This window comes from Sipha flava, unplaced genomic scaffold, assembly GCF_003268045.1.
Source record: "Sipha flava isolate LNK unplaced genomic scaffold, YSA_version1 89_pilon_pilon, whole genome shotgun sequence".
Taxonomy (NCBI): domain Eukaryota; kingdom Metazoa; phylum Arthropoda; class Insecta; order Hemiptera; family Aphididae; genus Sipha; species Sipha flava.
In genome coordinates this window covers 1276727-1299237 of record NW_020273631.1, presented here as the reverse complement: position 1 = coordinate 1299237, position 22511 = coordinate 1276727, and the positions used below count along the sequence as shown (strand labels likewise).

At 31.8% G+C, this 22511-nt stretch overlaps 1 protein-coding gene across 1 annotated transcript in view; it reads left to right on the top strand.

The window, feature by feature from the left end:
• Window positions 1-22511, top strand: part of LOC112693649 (cadherin-related tumor suppressor) — a 32454-nt gene that overhangs the window by 5925 nt on the left and 4018 nt on the right. Inside the window, exons 2-13 of the mRNA XM_025568818.1 lie at window positions 9347-9658; window positions 11219-11452; window positions 11559-11760; window positions 12214-12407; window positions 12490-13411; window positions 13477-13657; window positions 13719-17292; window positions 17613-19165; window positions 19242-19797; window positions 19874-20144; window positions 20241-20891; window positions 21398-21654. Coding sequence (XP_025424603.1) covers window positions 9347-9658; window positions 11219-11452; window positions 11559-11760; window positions 12214-12407; window positions 12490-13411; window positions 13477-13657; window positions 13719-17292; window positions 17613-19165; window positions 19242-19797; window positions 19874-20144; window positions 20241-20891; window positions 21398-21654 — 8907 coding nt within the window. The remainder of the gene's footprint in view (window positions 1-9346; window positions 9659-11218; window positions 11453-11558; window positions 11761-12213; window positions 12408-12489; window positions 13412-13476; window positions 13658-13718; window positions 17293-17612; window positions 19166-19241; window positions 19798-19873; window positions 20145-20240; window positions 20892-21397; window positions 21655-22511) is intronic.

The following is a 22511-nucleotide window of genomic DNA, read 5'->3' as shown; positions in this document are numbered from 1 at the left end:
ACATGCACTGCGCGTCTCAACGTCCGAAACTTTATCATTATTGTTATTATTGTTCGCTTACTATATGATTTATTCGATTCGCTGGACTGCAATTAGCTAGGCATTCCGGGTTTCGGTAGACCGCGGCGAGTTCAAAGTGTATCAGCAGTAGTTGACGAGTTATACCTATTCCCGTGGTGTGTGCGCGCGTGTGTGTGTGTGTGTGTGAGCGCTGGCGCGCGCGTGTGTGTGTGGATGGACACAGGGGGTCCGCTGTTGCTGAAGTCATGAATTTTGGTTAGAACAATGGAATGTACGTAACACGCGAACCCGTCTACTGTGCGCAATAAGAGAGTTCGGTACGCTACGTATACATACTCGTATGTATTTATGTATATTCGGAGGGCAGAAGATTTGAGTTGGGACTTAATAGTTTTTATGTCATTTCTCATTATCGGAGTTTTGTCACATACGGCGACTTTTGGTGTGTACTTTGGTTTTATCGAATATCAATTTTTTTCTCTTCTTGTAACGACTTCATAAAATATTTGATTCTTGTCCGTTGCGTAGAAAATTATTTCCATGTTACATTATTTTTGTCACATACAAGCATAATTTGAAAAATATACAAATTTTAGGATTAAAATAAATGAGATTATGTTATAGACGTATAACGGTCCGAAAGAGAACACAATTAGACAAATGCATATCCGTCATAAAAAAGATAAAGAATACGTTTTATTAATAAAATATGATTCACGCCGATAGTATTCTGTAAGGAATTAATTTTTTTTTATCGTCTTCAACTATTATGTATACTTATTTAAATTTTTTTAATCTTAAGTTCGAATTATTTACTTTATGTTTCTTACGTATTAATATATTGTAATAAAAATATTTAAATACAATTTTCTACGAAATCCTTTCTTTTCAATGTCAGACATAAGTTATAGGTACTTTCGGTTTGCTGGGTAGACAAATAACACGTCATAAATATCAATGTCATTATCACGGTTATTGGTCATCTTGATATAAACTACAAACAATTTGCTTACACGATTTACGACCGTGTCGGTGGATTTTTCAGAATTGCAGACCCTTTTAACTGTAATTTGATTAACATAGCACATATAATATATAGATCATGTTCTTATTCACCCGAGAAAAACGTGTTTTTTTTTGACACGGACAAACATGTATATTTTTTACCCTTTTTATCTACTGCTGCCGAAAACGTTAATGCGTCTTAAAAATCGATCTTTTGTATTCTTCGTACATTGAATGAAACTTCCTATCTTGTGTAACGCGTGGTTCCGCCACCTCGTCAATCGTCTGCTCGACGCAAATCCACCTGGATGATTAAATATAAAGCGGACAGCTCAGCCGGCAATATATATATATATATGCATAGCAACGTTGGGATCATTATAATATATTATAATATTTACAAATATTTCAAAACCGGCCTAAGGCACGCTAGAGCAATGGACGTGTAAAATAACTTTGAATATGCATAGCTGACCAACGTCGGCTAATCCTTTGGATAACTGTTCCATTTTATCCGCGTAAACCTGTGTAACTTTAAAATGTCAAGGTTTTAACTGACAGTGCATGTGTGAGTGTGGGACGTTTACATGACGTCTATAAAAAACCATGGAACATATCTTTTAAAGACTAATATTAATTTGGCACGATGTACAAGAATTTATGATTTTATGGTTTTTTTTCTTTTTTTTTTTTATGTTACTAGCTAATAAACTATATAATTTCAAAACCATCGGAAATTAAGTTTACTTTTGAAGAATAATTGTTAACGTTTGTTGATATTTTTAAACTATTTTTTATGTTCAAATAGTGCTATTCCTTTACCTTCATTAATCGTAAAATTTAATAGCATCGTTTATTCCTCCGACTTAAATCCAATCAGATTTGCGGAACATAAAATTTTAATTTACATCGTCGACAAAGAAAACGTCTTGAAAAATTGACTTCATTGACTAACAAATTAGAAAAATGTACGAATACGCGACGTTTATTAAATTATACTACACGACAAATAGGTATATAAAAGGTATTCATATTGTATATATATATATTTCGATAAAACGTAATTTGCCTATTTTTTAGAAGTTAAGTTTTTAAGAAGTTGAATTTAAAATTAAATTAGTTATACTTCAAGTAACTATGGTATAATAGTTGACTGTATACAGATATGTTCATATTGAACATTTATAAAATATCATATTATGTTGAGTTTCTAGTTTACGATCAAAGTACAGTATTTAATATTTATTTTTCTAAGATATTTCATTTAATACTATAAAAGATGACGATTTTTGGGTTTTAATTTGAATATACTACAAAGTAGAATTCTGAAATAGTTATAATCTATGTGAAAATGATTTTAAGGTTGAATTTTGTCACAGGTGTAAAAATGTATTGTAAACCCAATTGTTTATTTGATATATGATATCCGGCCTTTAAAAATGTCGCGGCAACTGGGGGACTGAATGAATTCCCTATTCTATACCAGCTGTGTTCATTCTGCGCAGGTTATGTCGGTAGGTACGTACAAAAAGTAAAATCACAATTCCAATTGTAGCAGATGTTCAATTGAAAAAATTGGCGCGCGCTTAAATGTGATTTTTTTTTTTGTAAATTATTAAATCATAGAAATTCTGTGCTTAATACCCTTTAGGGGTATTTTGCTGTAAAGAGGGGATTATGAGCGTTAACCCCTCAAGCCCCTCCCCGTACGTACGCCCATATTCAAGTTGTCTGTCAATTGCGTAAACTGCCATATTGGAATGCGTATATAACTCGTCAGATAGATATGGTTAAAGTATACTCTCAACATCTGTAAAAAAAACTTTAGTTACGAAGGTGAACAATAAATAGTATCCTCTTATGGATTCAACTATTATTGAATGCAATTCTGAAAGTATAAATGACTTTCTTTTAAGGATTTAAAACACCTTGACATTTTTTACTCTGTTTTTCATTTAAACCCATTATAAATATAACAATTGTGTTTTTTTCGATAAAATTGAACATATATATCATCATATCGTACCTATCGCGTAATTACAATCATGTAATATAATTTCATAGTACCTACCTCGAAAACGGTTTTCGTTTATTATTTTCTATTATTATTAACATTACCTATGCATTTTTTGTATTGCGTTTAATTTACTCTTAAAGAATTATAATAAATTGTCATTTCAAATGTTTTAATAGTTTATTTATAATTTATTTAAATTTTAATAGTTCTTAAGATAATAATTTTTTTTTATCCAGTTACCCGTATAATTATTAGCGTATATTATGATTGTGTTATAGCATAGATACGTGTTAATATAAAACAAATTCCTATCGTTCATTGAATTTATATTATAATTAATAAATATTGTTTAACTATCTATATAATATGATTGGGAATCGATAGACGATTAAAGTAGTTGCGTGTTCATAAAATCTGTACGATAGTCTATAATTCGTTATAGTTTTGATGTTAGTAACGTTTTATAATATAATATATTATTTTATTCCATTATAATGTTTTCATAAAATACATTTTTCTTTCGAAATGTGTAATTTAAAAACTTATTCGATATTATCATTATTAGTGTTGTTGTGTTGTATAAAAAGTAAATTTATAATACCGTGTCGTCTATATAACCATGTTCAATAACGTATTAAGATATCGTTATGCTAATGTGCTCGAGAGTGCTTTGGATAGTTCTCTTTATCGGAATGTCTAATAAAAATCGTTTTAACCATTTGGATTTGTGCAACTATAAATGTAAAATATATTTATTGACAAAACCGGGTTAATTAGGAAAATTACTATACAAAAATTATCGCTTGGCTTTCGGGTAATTTAGAAATTGCGTAATAGTCAGACGTACATCAAGTTTAATATATTAAGTTTATTATTTTTGTGGTTAAACAAGTGAGTTAGAGGTTATAGAAACACGTATAATAATAATAAATTTAAGTTGACAGTTGAAGAATTTTGCATTTTGTTGATTTGTTATGGTATGCGTATATTATACATATATATATTGTATAGAGACAATAGAGGAAATATTTAAAATGTATTACTCATTCGGGTTATTTGATGCTTAAAACCATAAAAAATGTCCAGACACGTGTTCAAAAATGAATTTGTGATCGTTTTCTTTTTTTCTGAAGTTTTTCAGTTTTCCTATGATGTCCTATGTATGTCCACATTACTTCCGTGACTTTTGCTCAACGACAAAATTATTCCGTTTTTCATTTTTAACGACTTGTGATAACATAGAAAAGCGGGGCTAGACGTTGATTTTAATCGCAAGGAGTTGAATTGATTCAACATTTTGGACACGCCCACATTCTCACGATAGCGTCTGAATAATATTTCCTTTTTCTTGCTCCCCATTGGCGGACACGGTACGCTACAAACCGCAAATACGCCTAAAGGTACCGATTTCAAAGTTATAACAGGACCACGGTACACCGTTGAATGTGCATACGTTTATTTTGGTTTTATATACTATACGGTGATCGTCAAAAAACTGTGGTTAATCATCATAATTAATAGAACAATAATTGTATGGGTTCGTATCGGTTGGCCATTAAATAATATTATAATACCAGCGGCATGCAGTTTTTGCATTATTGTGGTTTTTATTTGATATGCACAACCATCTACTGACTTTTTCGCGCACACGTATACACACACATACGCATACACACAGCTTCATATTATATCGGTTATTGAAATTAAATCAAGTGACAATAATTGGCATACAAAAATAGTGACCGCTATACGTATGAGAGAAGGAAAATCCCGTTGGAGGTATTTTGCCTATTGGATAATGGGTTCCTGTTACAATGATGAATATTTCATACGTAGTACACTCACCCGCAAACACAAACGCGTATGCATGTACAAGTATATGTATGTTTATACTTTCATTGTCCGCGGTAAGAAAAAAAAAAAAATTAGAAAATAAAGGCAACTGTCATTGTAGATAATACAATACTCTAATATAAACAATGAACCAAACGTGTGTGGGTTATTGTAGTAAAATTAATATTTGACGATATCTTAATAATATGTTTACCGATACATGGTAGTACCTATATTATATACGTACATCTGTTATAGTACATGCAGTACTAGTAAATTGCGTGGGCAGCGTGAACGTACAACTAATTCCGGGTACGTTGTATAATAATATGCAGCGCATACTTGCATTTGTCGTGTATACAATTTCTTTGAGTTATAGTACTACGTTTTAATTTATATTATTATGATTTAAACGAACGTAACACTATTTGTTATTTTAATTTTTATTACTTCAATGGGGTTCTTAATTTTGTTCCATATACCACGATGATGATATATGCTATTTATAAAATATTTTTTAAAACTACGGCAAAAAAATTAGATTTTGTTGAAAACAGATGTCCCGTAAATGTTAGTTTTTTTTCTTCAAATTTTTTTCATGATAACTTTTATTATAGTTTTAATCAATTATGTGGAAAATTGTTTCTGATCAAAAACCATCCCTCTTTATGATGATTATAGCCTTCAGGTCGAAATCATTTAGACAGGCACGAAAAATATAAATAAAACACATCACGGTTAGACCAAGCTTCACTTTGAATCTTCCTATTTAAAATATTTAATATTATAACCAAATACTTAATTTTTTCATTATTAGATTGCAAGTGTTAAATTTTACTTAAACTTATTTTAGTGATCATTCTTACAGCTCGTATACATTACTTACACGTATCGTATATTTATTATATTAATATGCTTCTAAATTTTAACATTCCAAATATGTATTTCGTATCGACGTAAAAGTATATTCTTATGTGGTATAAAAATAATATATGAATACAAATGATTTGTTATGTTTTTGATTTTTACTTCTTATGATATTATAAAATATATATAGGTTTATTTGATACAAAATATTAAATAATTAATAATATACAATTTAAGAAACAATTAGAAAACATACATTGTGCGTTATAGGTATATTCATTATGTTAACTTCAAACACGTATGTTTAATTTAAATATTTTGTTTTCAAAACCACCCGGTTTAAAGTTTATACTACATACTATTAAACATATTTATATGTATTTATATTATGTAGATGTTGTAATGAAATAGTAATTGGACCACAGAGTCTACTGCAGCTAGCTTTGCATGCGGTTGCGTTATAAAATCATAAATATATATCAAAATATATCCGTTTAAAACTCATCTAGATTAAAATCGAATACAACATTTTATTTACTACACTATACTTAATATGAAATTATTATACACTAAACAACGTTTGAAATTAGTAGATAGTGTGTTCAAAATATGATTTTTTCTTTCGTACGCGTAGGCTTGATTCTTTGAGCAGATGTGTACAGCGAGTGATGTATTTCGTCGATGCATGAGACTGTATAATTTGTTTTTGTAAGCAACCGTATTTTTCATTAATTCCAGAAGCACTTTTACACAATCAAATAACCATTAATATTTAATAGCTCTTTTAACTATATCACTTGATTTCTTGATTGTTTTTTAATAGTACTAGCTCGTTACTATATTATAATACCTGGAGAGCGTGCGTTTTAAAATTAATAAATAAAATAAACGTTCGCGTGTTTCTACTACGACTACCGTATACAGGCGAAGTCGAATTGCATTTATATTAATCGAATCGCACTTGGGTTAAAAAAAGATAATATTCAAACTGCTCTCGGTTTAAGAAAGTGTTCGAAAAAATCAATTGATTTTTAACGAGGGATCATTTTAACTAACATTTTGTCAAAAATACAAAAAAAAATTTTTTATATACTCCGATTCAAAATTGTAAATTTCGTAAAAATATAATACTATTAGATATACAATAAAAATATAAATATAGCAATTGTTGACATAAGTACACATCGATCACTTCAATTTTGGTAAAAGTGCAATTTGAATTACCTCTCTTTACCAAAAATCACTCATATATTTTCAACTCGAGAAAAACCTATGGGTTTTTTTGAAATATTTACAAATAATAATAATTCCAAAATAATTCGTATTTATGTAAAATTTTACAATCGACCTCATGTACTAGATTATTTTGTATATGCAATACATATTAGGAAATACCTACACAAAAAGTTACAATTAATCGTGTCTGCAACTTGTGTACAACTAACGGAAGGTGTATTTTTTTGTTTTAACTAACTGCTGACGATAAACATGTTACCCCTATGGTATATATATATAAAAAAAAAAAACAATTCCCATAGAAAAAAAAATATATCCATTTCGGTATAGTAAACTAATTAACATCAATTGTGCCTCTTTTTTTGATGTCTGCGGAAAGACTCATTTAAAAATACCAAATAACAATGTACCGGTTTAGTTAGTAGGAATGTATTTTTTTACCAGTTGAAAAAAATGCTTGTACGTTACGTTTGTTAAATTAAATTTTATATTTATCCTTATTTTCTAAAACGATTGGTTCATTAAAAAAGTCCCAATAAAAAACGAACAAAAAAAATCTTTAAATTACATTCATTGATATTATAGCTTTATTGTGCACAAGTATTATTTCATTTTCCCTAAGTAAATAAGTATGTTTGAATTTATAAGTCATACAAAGTTATAATATTCGAGTATGAAATTATTTTTATTCAAAATAAAATAAGTATTTTAACAAAAAGGGACTATTATAAAATCAAAAATTATATATTATGAATGTTTATTCATAATATCAAAATAATTATTATTTCTTAACAATGATTTAGAGATAATAAATGTATTAAAGATCATAAATGGTGAATATGTAATTTAAAACAATATATTATTTTATTCCTTTGTTATTATAAAACTTGACTTACTGTGGGATTTATTTGGGAAAACTGGTTTTAACAACAATTTGTACAATAAAAAAAAAACGCTGTCTTACCTTGAAACTGTCAAGCCCTCAAATTATTGTAATATATATATATATATACACACATTATGTGTATGTTATATATTATATTATTAAATAGTGGGAAATAAGAATACAATTTTGTTTAGTTGATATCCAAAATCGTAGATCATACTTATTCGTTAAAAATGCATTGGAGTGGACAATCTATTATCTAATTTAAATAAAATGAGTGAATCGTATTAAATAATAAAATTAGTTTCTATTAAAAATATTTCTATCTATCAAACTTGTATTTTATGTTTATAATCAGTAAAAAATTATATATGTTGATTGGACTTTTCACCTATGTTACGGGTAGTCGGATGAATAACTTAAACTTTGACGTGAACCTCTTCGGTTGAACAGGAAATCGCCTATTGATGAAATAGTTGTACTTGTATCTAAAAATGTTATAAAATCACTGGATTTTTTAAAAAAAAAATTATACAGTACACAATGTTAATGGCTCAATCCTTAAATATTCATACAGATTCAAGTTGAATAATGACTGTTAATTACGAATAATAATTTTTAATGGTTTTATATATATATACGTTAAACAACATTGCGTTCAACACGAAGGGAATTAATTATGTTTGAATACTACGAATCATGAAATACCCTACGATTCAAGTATTCAACTTGGAAATATTTATTACATAGAACTCACGGATGTTATTACATAAAGGGTGTATCAGTTTATTTAGTTTTATAATATCTAGTGTAACAAATAATTATGAACACACGGTAAACACAAATATTTACTTTCGATTGTTTTGATCGGAAACTACCTTGCAAAGGTAATACTAAAATATATAAGCAAAATTAATAATAATCACTTCCCTAGTGCCGAAATCCTATCTAGTTAATAAATAGGTAATAATAAAAATAATTATTACTTAAATAAATCAACACCCCCCCCCATAAATAATCTTTATCTACGCCCTTGGTAATAATAACAATAATATACATTAAACGTACGGATGCGCGTCTGTTCCTTCGCTGCGCGGCGTCGGTGCCTAAACGGTTGAACAGTGGATAGTTTTTCTGGTCGTCATGCTCCGGCGCGAACGCTTGGATCATTAAAAAAAGTAACACCATTGAATGAATATGTACGGTGTTTGAGAACATGATCCGGAATGCGTTAAGTTATTTTAATAAGATAACATCGATTTGAATATATACTCCAATGCGAGATTATATGGGAACAAAAATGTATAGCATGGAGCCAATTAGCGTTTTTTTTTTCTTTCGGCTTCTGTACGGACAACTACGCACGAGTGGATTCGCAAACGTGTATCAATGATTTATGTGTTTATGTTTATATTATTTACTTATATTCACGCATGTTTATGTTTTTTATAACTTATTTTTTGTTTGTTTTCCCTCCGAAGGCGAAAGTGAAGATTTTGGACAAAAACGACAACCGTCCCATGTGGCCGAGCACTCCGATCGAGTATAAAATTTCAGAGGAAATACCGATCGGCTCTCTGGTAACCACGCTGAGAGCCACCGACCCCGACTTGGACTCGACGCTTACGTACACGATCATCGGCGATGACAATAGTTCACCATTGACGTTGGACGCAATCACGGGCAATGTCCGCGTGCGCAAGCCCATAGATAGAGAAACCAGTCCCAAACACGTACTGCCGGTTCGGGTATCCGACGGTATTCACCATAGCGATACGTCCGTAGTGTTCATCGTGAGTATTTATTTTGCACACAGTATACGAACGCGTATAGAGAAGTTTCCATTTTCGCGTGGATATCCGATAACTATTGGAGTGCGTTTCTCAACCCGTGGTACGCGTTTAGACATGGGAGTGTACAAAAGATGAACTCAAAGGGTATATGGAAAAAAAAAATTATCGATTCCGTAAAAATATAGAGTTTGATTTAATTCAAATCATCAAATTGGTTGGAGTGTACGCGAAACACCGGTGAGCAGTCGAGGGGTGAATTAAAAATGTTGAGAAACGCTGTTCTATTGAAACGATGCTTATTAATTATGCTGATACGAATATAATTTGCTGTTATTATTATTTTTTTTTTAATTCGTGTATAAAATACATACATTGGATTATAGATACTTCAGTGGCGTATCATGCATATTTACTTAATGTAAGCGATACTTACACTTTCGGTTGTAAAACGTTATCTAGGTATATTTGAAATTAACAAATTTAAATTAAATTTAAGCCGCATTATAAAGTTATATAAACGTAACATTATGTTTTAAATTTCTTGGTGGTATTATTATTGTTGTTAAAACTGTTCGCTCTTCATCTAATATTTTATATTTCTAGTTTTGTAATTTATGTATCTTTTTCCTAGTATTATGCTAATATTCTATGTAATTGGGCACGTCCCGTTTTTTCAATAAATAAATAAATAAATAAATAAAACAAATTCGATGGTTTTGGCTGTCGGAAGATCACAAGCTGTTAATACTCATAGACATTTTGATCAACAATGACATTTTATAGATGCGAGAAAAATAACAAGAGAGCAAGTGATTTAAATTCCTTTTTTTCATTTTGTGCATGAGACGGTGGAAATTTAGAAATTGGAATTTTCGTGTACAATACTGAAAAGTGTAAGGGGTGGTGGTACTGACATAGGTAATTTAAAAATATATTGCCTGATCAATGACATAGGTTTAAATAGTCAAACACACGTTTAATAAAATAAAATATATATTAAAGTATTTTCCACGCTATGATATATTTTTTCGATATTATTATGTACCCTATGTGGTAAATAATAGAAGGAAGTTCAGGTTAGGTATGAATGATAGTGATTGTTTACACCACTGTCACCACTGATGACGCATGTATGTGCTCTGTACGAAATAAATTTGTAGAAGCCGATATAGTGTGCGTACATACGTCAATATAATGATTTGTGCACAAAAAATAACAAAAATATTTTATGTGCAATCAATAAACAAACAATTGAATCATAATAATTTATTATAGGTTAGTTAATTAATAATTATAGGTTAGTTAGGTTAATTATTTATAAGTAGGAATTCAATAAGTATCTATCATTCAATTGCGTTAAAAATATGTTCGTTCTTATCTGCCAAAAACGTTTTTTCTTTTTGATTCTACAATGTTTAAGCACGTGCTATACATTTCTCGTAAGATTATCAGATTTGTAAGATTATGGTAATACTTTGACGGGAGTAGTAATATTCTCTTATAATAGCTGTGGATTAGTTTGTTTTAAAAATATAATCTTTACGATGTGCATCTACTTAGATTCTCGACACCAACGACAACGCACCTGTGTTCACGAAGGGTATTTATTCTTTGGACGTGAGCGAGGCTACCACTAGGGGCACGAAAATCGGTGACATCTTGGCCATAGACGAGGATGAAGGCGTGAACGGTGTGGTCACGTACTCGATGATAAGTGACTGGGCCAACGACGTGTTCAACATCGATCCTCATACGGGAGCTTTTTCCCTGACCGGAAAACTGGATTACGAGGAGGCAAGTGCAATAGTAGTTTTTGTGTGCATAGATACTCGTATTAAACGGTTGTCGGCAAACCCCGGTGTAATAACTCAGAAATATTGTTATTATGTTTGTGATTCAGGTGCAGCATTACATCATGACCGTTCAGGCCCAGGATGCGGGAAAGCCAATGTTGTCCTCGACGGTGACGGTGTATATAAACGTTATCGACGAAAACGACAACGCACCCGTGTTTGAGACAAACAGTTACAACGTGGACGTGTATGAAAACGCTACTGTCAACACGGTTGTGGCGACGGTGGTGGCGACGGATCGTGATTCAGGTAAACATACACATTTATTCCGATGTGCGCTGTGTGTACCTACACCGGTACTTGGCGGGTACACGTGTTTTGTAATTTATAAGTAAACAATTCATTTTTTTTCTTCAGTTCTCACTACGGCACCATATATTTTCGGTCTGTTAACTTGAAAATGTGTACGTATAATTTATGCATATTTTAAAATTATATTGCTCGATCGTATGTTCTGGGTTCTTAAACGAGCCGGTACATGGAGATAATTATATGTACATTTTTATGGATTGCGTGTTTGATTTTCTATAATGCATATTTTATGTGAATTTTTGGGATATTTTGACTCACGTATATTTTGTTCTTGTTATTTTATTTTATATATAATTAATATTAATTTTTTTTTATCAAAGAAAGTTTTATTTAGATGTTTTTTACATTCATTTTATAACTAAAAATGAAATGCATATGTTGTGTTTTAAGGACTCAACGGGAAAATAAGGTACTCAGTTCAATCTTTAGATCAAGAAAATAATGATTTCACTATTGATCCGGACAATGGAACTATTTGGCCACATCGCAATTTGGACCGTGAAACCATAGCTTCATATAATCTCGTAATATTAGCCAAGGACGGGGGACGGCCGGCAGCGACTGAACTCTCGTCCACAGTGCAGGTAATAATAATACCATACAAACATTTCAATACTTAAAATATCATCTCATTGTAAAATTATTAATGAGTTTCTTTTATTATAGGTGACAATTACAATTAAGGACGTCAATGACTGTGCGCCTCGCTGGATTACGCCAAACACAACCTCAGTAATGGAAAACGTAGAAATTGGAACTATAGTTACAATTTTAAAAGCTGTTGATGATGATGAGGATAAAAATGGATTTGTTGAGTACTGGATAAACTCTGGTGATGAAAAAAAATTTACAGTTGGATCTGTTGATGGAGTGCTTAGAGTTTCAAATTCCTTAGACCGAGAAACTAAATCTTTGTATCAACTTGAAATAGGCGCTAAAGACCGAGGTGATCCTTCTCTAAGTTCGATTCAGAAACTTACAATTAATATTTTGGATGAGAATGATAATAGCCCAATATTCGAACCGAGACATTACACTTCATCTGTACTTGAGAATGTAACCATTGGGTATACAGTTGTCCAATTATTTGCAACTGATAAAGATGCAGGCCCAAATGCCGCGATAAGGTATACTATTACAAACGGAGACGATAATTTGGATTTTAGTATAGCTGATGACACTGGTTTAATACGAGTAGCAAAGTATCTTAACTATGAACGTAAATCTCGTTACGTATTAACCATTAAAGCCGAGGATAGTCCTGTTGGTGTCGACAATCGTGTTAATTCGGATGAAGTTACAGTTATAATTACTATTTTAGACATTAACGATAACTATCCAGTTTTCCCAGACTCACCTTATATCATTCATGTTCTCGAAGAATATATCCCCGAATCCAAAGAATTTCCAATGACTATAGTGAAAGCAACAGACGCTGATTCAGGATATAATGGTAGAGTGAGATATTATTTAAAAGATACGGACTATTTTACCATAGATAGTGTTTCTGGAAAAATATATCTCGTAAGAAGTTTGGATAGAGAAGTACAATCTGAACACTTGATCACTGTAGTCGCTATGGACTCTGGTAATAATATAATAACTTGAGTATAGCATTATAAAATAATGTTTTCACTGATTTTTTTTTTCCAGGCACGCCTTCATTGAGTGGCACTGGATTTATAAGTGTAATAGCACAAGACGTTAATGATCACAGCCCACAATTCCAACAAAAAAATTATGTTGTATACATTGATGAAAACAGTCCAATCGATTATTCCATAACTCAATTGACAGCCACAGATTCTGATATTGGTTTAAATGCTAAAATTAAGTATGTTTTGTGTAATTTTTCTGCAAACATTTTTTATAAATTATTTTATGTTATTTTGTAGGTACAGCCTCTTGGGAAATAAACAAGATAAGTTTCAAATGGACGAAGATACTGGAATACTTAGAACATCATCTAACATAGATCGAGAAGAAAACGAAGTGTATTATTTAACAGTTGTAGCACAAGATTCAAGTTTAACAGAACCTAAAGCATCGGTAACAAACTTGACGGTGTTTGTTAGAGATATTAATGACAACTATCCAATATTTTCTACTTTGCAAAGCATCATATATGTATCGGATAAAACTCAAGCAGGACATTTTATATATGGAGTAACTGCTATAGATTTAGATTCTGGAGATAATGGAAAAGTTATTTATAATTTAATATCAGGCGATATAGATATGTTCCATATTGATAAAAATACTGGTGTAATTGAATCAATTCAAAAATTGAACAAACAAATGGAATACAAAATAAAAATCGAAGCTAGTGATAAAGGACAAATACCTAAAGTTGCAGAATTTGAGCTGACTGTGATCCTTTGGCCTGATCATGATTTCCCAGTGATACGACATATTATGACACAGCAGTTGTCAATTGTTGAAAATTCAAGTCCTGGAAGTGGGGTTTCACGAGTTTTGGCAACATCTCCAAAAACGGGACCTAAAGGACTACTGCGTTTTTCTATTGCAGGAGGTGATTTTGACAATACGTTTGAAGTAGATTCAGTTAGTGGTGAAGTAGTTATCGGTAAAAATGGAATTGATCATGAAAAATCTAGTCAATACAAAATTTGGATTGAAGCTTCAGATTCAGATGAACCAAAGCTTAGAAGTGCTGTACTATTAACCGTTAATGTCACTGATGTAAATGACAATCCACCTGTTTTTGAGTATCCATTTTATACTGTTTCCATTCAAGAAGAAACGTTCCCTCCTACACCTGTTACAACTGTTGTAGCAATAGATAGTGACACGGGTAAAAACAGTATCATAGCGTACAGATTAGTTGATGATATCAATGGTATATTCAGCATTGATGATGTTTCTGGAGAAATAATGACAAATACGAAATTGGATAGGGAGACTGAAGATCGCTATACATTGATGGTTGAAGCTGTTGATCAAGGTTATCCATCACTTACTGGAACTACTATGGTCCATATAACGGTTTTAGATATCAATGACAATCCACCAAGATTTACCCGTTTATTCAGTGTTAATGTTACGGAAAATACAGAAGTTGGCTCATTTGTTATCGGTATTACAAGTTCAGATTTAGATGTAGGTATCAACGCCAAAGCAACCTATAGATTCACGGAAAACCCTGGAAATATGTTTAAAATCGATCCAGATACAGGAAAAGTTTATATAGCTGCACCAATTGATCGCGAGATTCAAGATGAGTATTTACTTAACGTTGTTGCAGCTGATGGCTCATGGCAAGCCGAAACTCCTTTAACTATAACAATTCAAGACGTAAACGATAACGCACCGGAATTTGAAAAATCGTGTTACAAGTTTAATTTTCCTGAAACAAATAAAATCGGAGCTACTGTTGGTCGGATTCTTGCAACCGATAAAGATAAACAAGGTTCAAACTCTGTTGTTTCTTATAATTTAAAACAACCTTCAGATGTATTTTTTATAGATCCAATATATGGAGATATATTTACCAAACGTGCATTAAAATATAAACATTCTACGAAGGATACATCACCAGAAAACGAATACACTTTAATAGTTCAAGCCACTGATAATGGTAAACCTCCTTTATCAACTGAATGTTTGACAATAATCAACGTTATCGATTCGAATAATAATTCACCTCAATTCAAAAAGAAGAAATATTTTTCACCTATCCCTATAAATTTGAAAATTTGGTCACCTTTGATAACAGTCGAAGCCACTGACCATGATTCCGGTGTAAATTCTGAAATCGAATATTTTGTGTACGGAGGAAATGCTACAGACTTAGTTCAAGTGGACCGATACTCTGGTTTAGTTTCTTTAAAGAAAAAGTTGACCGACACAGATTTAGGACAAAATTACGATTTAGTGATCAGAGCAATAGACCACGGAGTACCACCTAAACAGGACACTACTGATGTGACTTTTATTATGACTAGTGAGAATAATTTTAGTCCAGAATTTTCATCATTAAGTTATCAAGTTTTTGTACCAGAAAATGAACCCATCGGGACTACAATATTAATAGTTAATGCTTCAGATCAAGACGAAGGACCAAATGGTTTAGTAAGATACTCATTTGAAAATGTATCTGACAAATTCAAATTGAACCCAAAAACCGGTTCAATAACTATTGCTAAAATTTTGGATTTTGAAAGTATTAAAGAATATAAACTCATTATTGTAGCAACTGACACAGGATTTGAACCAAAACAGTCCAAAGCTACATTATCTATTATACTAACTGATATTAATGACAATCCACCGACTTTCAATAAAACTTTATTTGATGTATTTATTCTTGAAAACTCACCACCTGGAACATTTGTGTCACAAATGGTAGCAAAAGATCTAGATTCTCCTAAAAATGCAATAATAAATTACTCTATCATAGGTGGTACTGGAGAACATTTGTTTTATTGTAACAGCACGTCTGGTGCCATTTATTCAAAACAAGTATTTGACTACGAAAAAGAAAAATCCCATAGTCTTGAGATATTAGCTATTAACCCGGATTCAGTACTTTCTGGGTCTACTAAAGTTATAGTACATATTGAAGGAGTTAATGAATTTTATCCGACTTTTAGTCAATCCGTTTTCTACTATGATGTGCCGGAATCTGCTGAAATCGGTACTAATGTTGGTGCAGTAAAGGCAACAGATTTAGACGCTGGAAATGATGGTAAAGTTTATTACTTCTTAGTAGGATCTAGTAATGATAAAGGATTTACTATTGATCACAACACCGGATTATTAAGAGTTTCTAGACGCCTGGATAGAGAAACACAAAACCGAATTATCCTTACAGTTTTAGCGAAAAATGCTGGTAGCATTAGAGGAAACGACACGGATGAAGCTCAAGTGATAATATCAATACAAGATGGTAACGATCCTCCAGAATTTGATCAAGAGTATTATGAGTGCTTGGTTTCTGAAGGTACTAGGCCGGGAGCAAAAATATTGACTGTTCATGCTGTCGATAAAGACGCCTGGCCACAAAATAATCAATTTTCCTATTCTGTGCTAAACAATGTAACAAAATTATTTCGAATTGATCCACAAAATGGAACTATTGAAACTGTTGGACATTTCGATAGGGAGACTATCAATTACTATGAAATTATAATTGGTGCAATTGATACAGGATCTCCGCCTCAGACGGGAAGTGCAACGGTTAAGGTTATGATAACTGATGTTAACGATAATGGTCCAGTACTAGCACCTGATTATAGTGTCGGATATGTTTCTGAAAATGAACCTATAAATACAAGCATCATGATACTAACAGCGACTGATGCAGATCAACCTCCAAATGGGGCTCCATTTACGTATCGAATCGTTGGTGGACCTCATAGAGAATTTATAACATTGGACGAATCAAGTGGTCTTCTTAGAACTGCTAGATCAATTGATCGCGAACAGACACCAAACCTTAGTATTGTGGTATGTATTATTAATTATTAAACCGTAAATATAGGTGAAAAATTAATTTACCTCTTTTTATCACGTATTCATAATTAATACTGGATTTTAAATGATAATTATTTTATTCTGAATTATTAATATAAATTCAACGCCCATATATATATTTTAATTTCACTCATACAAGCAGAATAGGTGCAGAATTTAATTATCTAATATGACCAATAAACAAATGATAACTAAAACAAAAACTTTAAAAATTAAACTTGTATTTAATTTAATATATGTTTTCATATTATTTGTATAAACATAATAATAATTATATTATTTTGTTAATTTAGATTTCAATTACGGATAACGGTTCACCTCAAATCACTACAGAAAATCTATTAAATATTATTATTTTAGATCAAAATGACTGCCCATCTAGTCCAAGATCAGTGCACGTCCTTGTTTATTCAATAAAAAATGAATATCCTATTGGAAAAATTGCAGACGTGAGACCCATTGATCCTGATACAACGGGAGATTATAAATGTAATCTTGAACAAACTTCAAACGATTTCTCAATTCCTGAAGCTTGTGATTTACACATCAATAGTATTTCCAAGCCAGTTACTGTACTCCGCGTATCAGGAAATGATGGCAAACATGATTCTGTCACTAATATTATTAAAGTTGAATACCAAACAATTGATAAAAACATTATAGAAAATACAATTTTTACAAGAATTGAAAATATTACTGCATCGGATTTTATTGAAAACCATTATAAAACATTTATGAATATATTAAATGCGACATTTGAAGACCACAATCCACTATTATACAGTATCAATGAAGTAGATGGCAGTATTGAAGTAGCAATAGCAGTCAGAGGTCTGAATAAAGATTATTTAAACGATGCATTACGAAGTAAATCAAATAATATAGCTCAGACAACAAGATTAATGATTTTCTTTGATTATTCCCCTTGTCAAAAAAATATTTGTGAAAATGATGGCAATTGTTCTACTTCTCTTGCCATATCAAAAGAACCACATGTGACTAACAGTAATGACTTCATTTTTACTTCACCCTCCATTTTGCAAGAATTTGTTTGCACCTGTGCAGAAGGATACGCTGGAAAAAAATGTGATAAACGTCAAGATCCGTGTGCACCGAACCCTTGTCAGTATGGAGGTACTTGTAGAAGACAAGGTATTAGTTATCAATGTTTCTGTCCTTCGAATAGAGAAGGTTTAGAATGTGAGAAAGAGCGTTACGATAAATGCGACAACAATCCTTGTATGAACGGTGGTAGTTGCAAACAAACTCAAGACAATATTGGTTACTTCTGTTTATGTAGACCAGGATACCGAGGCAACGTTTGTGAGTTATCGGCTGATTCGTGTCGACCTAACCCATGTTTAAATGGAGGTTCGTGTGTATCCTTGAAACCGGGTTACAAGTGCAATTGCCCTAATGGGTTACACGGAAGGCATTGTGAAAAGTCGTCTTTCGGATTCAATGAGTATTCATTTATGTCATTCCCATCGTTGGACAGTATAACAAATGATATTACACTTGTTTTCTCCACATCCAAACCGGACTCGTTACTATTATACAACTATGGAACCCAAGTTGGAGGCAGGTCAGATTTCATTGCAATTGAAATAATTGAAGGGAAATGTGTTTTCTCCTATGGTGGAGCTAGAAGTTCAATAACTTCAATTAGTGTTGGTAAAAAAGACGGATCTACATTAGCTGATGGCCATTGGTATAAAATAACAGCCGTAAGAAATGGAAAAGTCCTATCTCTGAGTGTGGCGTCATGTATTGATAATGGAGACAATTGCCAAGAATGTAGACCATCGGATAAGTCATGTTATAGCGATAACACGGGAACCGTTGGGTATGTAGTAATAAACAATAGTTAATAAAAATACAATATAATTGTAATTAGTAATATTATAAATATTATATTCTAGGACTTTGAACTTCAATGGAAATAATTTATTGATTGGTGGAGTGATTTCCGCAGACCCTCTTTTGGAGAGACCCGGACAATTACACTCAGATGATTTTGTTGGTTGTGTGCATAGTATTATTATCAATGGTAATGCATTGAACCTCAGTAGCCCAATATCTTCAAAAGCGGTAGACCCATTTTGCAATCGCCAAGGTCAATGCACTCAATCATCAACATTATGTGGTGAAGGATCGTCCTGTTTAGATCGATGGACCAGTGTGATGTGCAGGTGTGAAGAGAATGATGTATTGTCTCCAAATTGTTTCCAAGCGTTCAAATCGATCTCGCTGGGCGAAGGTGCATTTCTAGAGTACAAAATTACAGAAAAACATAGACGAATGCACTTATTAGAATCTATTTATAACGGAACAACGGTTTGGCGACAACAGTCTAGAACTAAAAGAAGTTCACTTATTGCAACTCCTATTAAAGAACTAAGTCTTATGTTTAGAACAATGAAATCAAATGCAACTATACTTCTGGCAGCTTCAAATTCTGATTTTACGCTAGTTAAAGTACGTATTTATACCTATTATTTGAAAATATTAATAATTAAAAAAAATATGTAATTATTTTTTCCACGTGTTTCAGCTTACCAGTGGTAAACTATTATATTCGTCGTTCCTTAGTACTTCCACGTCCACTGTTAATATGTCGGTCGATAAAAATGTAGATGACGGAAATTGGCATAATTTAACAATGGCAATCGGCTCCAAAAGCTTGAAATTATTTTTGAACGGACAAAAAGTCGGCGAAGAACTGGATTCGGCTAGTGTACACGATTTTTTGGACCCATATTTAACTAAATTGTACTTAGGTGGTATCGATCGTGATTATTTTTCTGGAAAAATCGATATTTCAAGTGAGATTTTGGTTTTATTAATTACGTTGCAATTTGTATTTATATGATACATACTTTGCAGTTGTATTTATTTTATATTTCATATTTTGTTCCCAGGTTTTTCAGGGTGCTTAGCTAACTTAACTATCAACAAAGAATTACAGCCATTCAATGGTACTGGAAGTATATTTCCAGAAGTTTTCCATACTGGAAATATATCTTTTGACTGCGATCTGGCTGGGCTCTCCGCGGTTGGAGTGGCCGTAACGGATCCACTCAGCCTTGGAATCACGTTGGTTATCGTGTTTTTCGTCATACTATTAATGGCTATCACGATCAGTTTTGTGGTGTTCAAAATACGAAGACAAACAAAATGTGATAAGGATTCTGATAGTGGAAAAGATCATTTCCAGAGCGGCCTTCATTCTGAATCTCCAGCTCTGAACACTATTCCCGTATCATCATTCATGTCCGAAACAGGGGACGTAATACGACATCATATGGTGCCTCCGGAATTACTATCAAAACGTTACAAAGACCAAGACATGGGCATGAACGATACGCACAGGCCACATCGACCAGATATCATTGAAAGGGAGGTCGTGGGAAAATCTCCTCCACCTCAAAGAGACGAGATCAATCAGCACATGAAAAATATGCATCAACATGATAGTGTGACCGGAGATCACGATATGCCTGAACACTACGACCTGGAAAATGCTAGTTCCATAGCACCATCGGATATAGACATTGTCTATCACTATAAAAGTAAGTGTTTTTATAACGTTAACCGTAGTGATTTTATAGTTCTAAACGATTTTGTTTAAGCACTAAGAAAGAAAATTCTGAAACTCTTACACAAATTTTTATTTTACATAATTATAATTGTTTGTCTATATATGTTATGCTAAATGTACTTCTTTATTTTATCCATGCAGATTTAATTTATTATAGGTAATTGATTCGAATATTAGTTTATGTGTTTTCAGAGTATTTTATTAAACTGTTGATCATCATTTATTCGTTAAGTGTTTTGCATTAATCATGTATGCAATTGAAATGCATTATTCATTCGAACGTACATTTATTTTTTATTTCGTTTTCAATCTATAAGTCATCATACACTTATACATCTATTTTAATACATGCAACTTTTTTTAAAGATATTTTAAAACATGGTAAATGTGTTTTATTTTTTTGTTCATATTATTCTTGATTAAATTATTGAATTTATAATAGTATGATGGTAATATAGTGTATGTATTGTTTTTCAGGTTACCGAGATGGAAACAATTTACGGAAGATGAAGTCTCATCTTAGTCCCGGGTTGCCGTCTAACATGTATCACAAACAATTGCGACACGCGACTGGTTTTCAATCGCCACATTCCAGAGATAGCCGGTCAGTAGCACCACCACCCCCGCCACCTTTGGAATCTGCCAATCACATGCAACACCAAAGCACGCCGCTTGCTAGGCTTAGTCCTAGCAGCGAAATAAGTCAACAGCTGCCCAGAATACTCACACTGAGAGTAAGTATGATTGTTAACTCTATGTAGAATCTAAACATAATTTACTGATGTTTGAGGAACAAATTGACAATATTCATAGTTTATGTAGGTCGTAGATGCTTAATTTATTAAAGTACAATCTCCATTAGTAGTATTAGAATATTTTATCTAAATCATATTTCTTCAACTCTAATAATTTATTTGAAGATCAACATTATATGAATATTTAATATCCAATTATATATGGTTTGAAATTATCTATTAAACGAACTAAGGGACAAAGAGATGCAATAGGTAATATACTTAATATATCAATATAATATATGGTCAATACATGAAATAGATAAGCCTGTCAATCATTATTGTTATAGTATACGTAACATTAATTTGCCATTCAGTAAATGGTAATGATTTGCACATATATTGACATTTCTTTAATTCATAATATATTTATTGGTACTAAATAAGTTTTAGTACCGTACAATATTGTTTAAGCAATTTATTATTTAATTTGAATAATGTTAAGTAACGATAAAATAACAAATAATAAACGCGATAAAAATGCTTACATTTATTTTGATAATCGTCACGTGAGCTACAACGCTCAATCTATTTTTCCATTTATATAGTACTGGCGTGAGAGGTGTGCAGAAAGTACAAGTACACAGAGCTTCGCATTTATAATTTGCACAGAGTTTCGCAAATCATAGCGCCGGCAAAGCATTCATATTATTATTAGTTTTATTTTTATTTTTTTTTTTATTCCAAAACAATTAATTGTTATTTTGTTTTTATATTGGACGATACTTATAGAATTATACGTCACATCATCTTCGTATTAATATGATTAGCAACACATTTATTTAATAAATTATTGG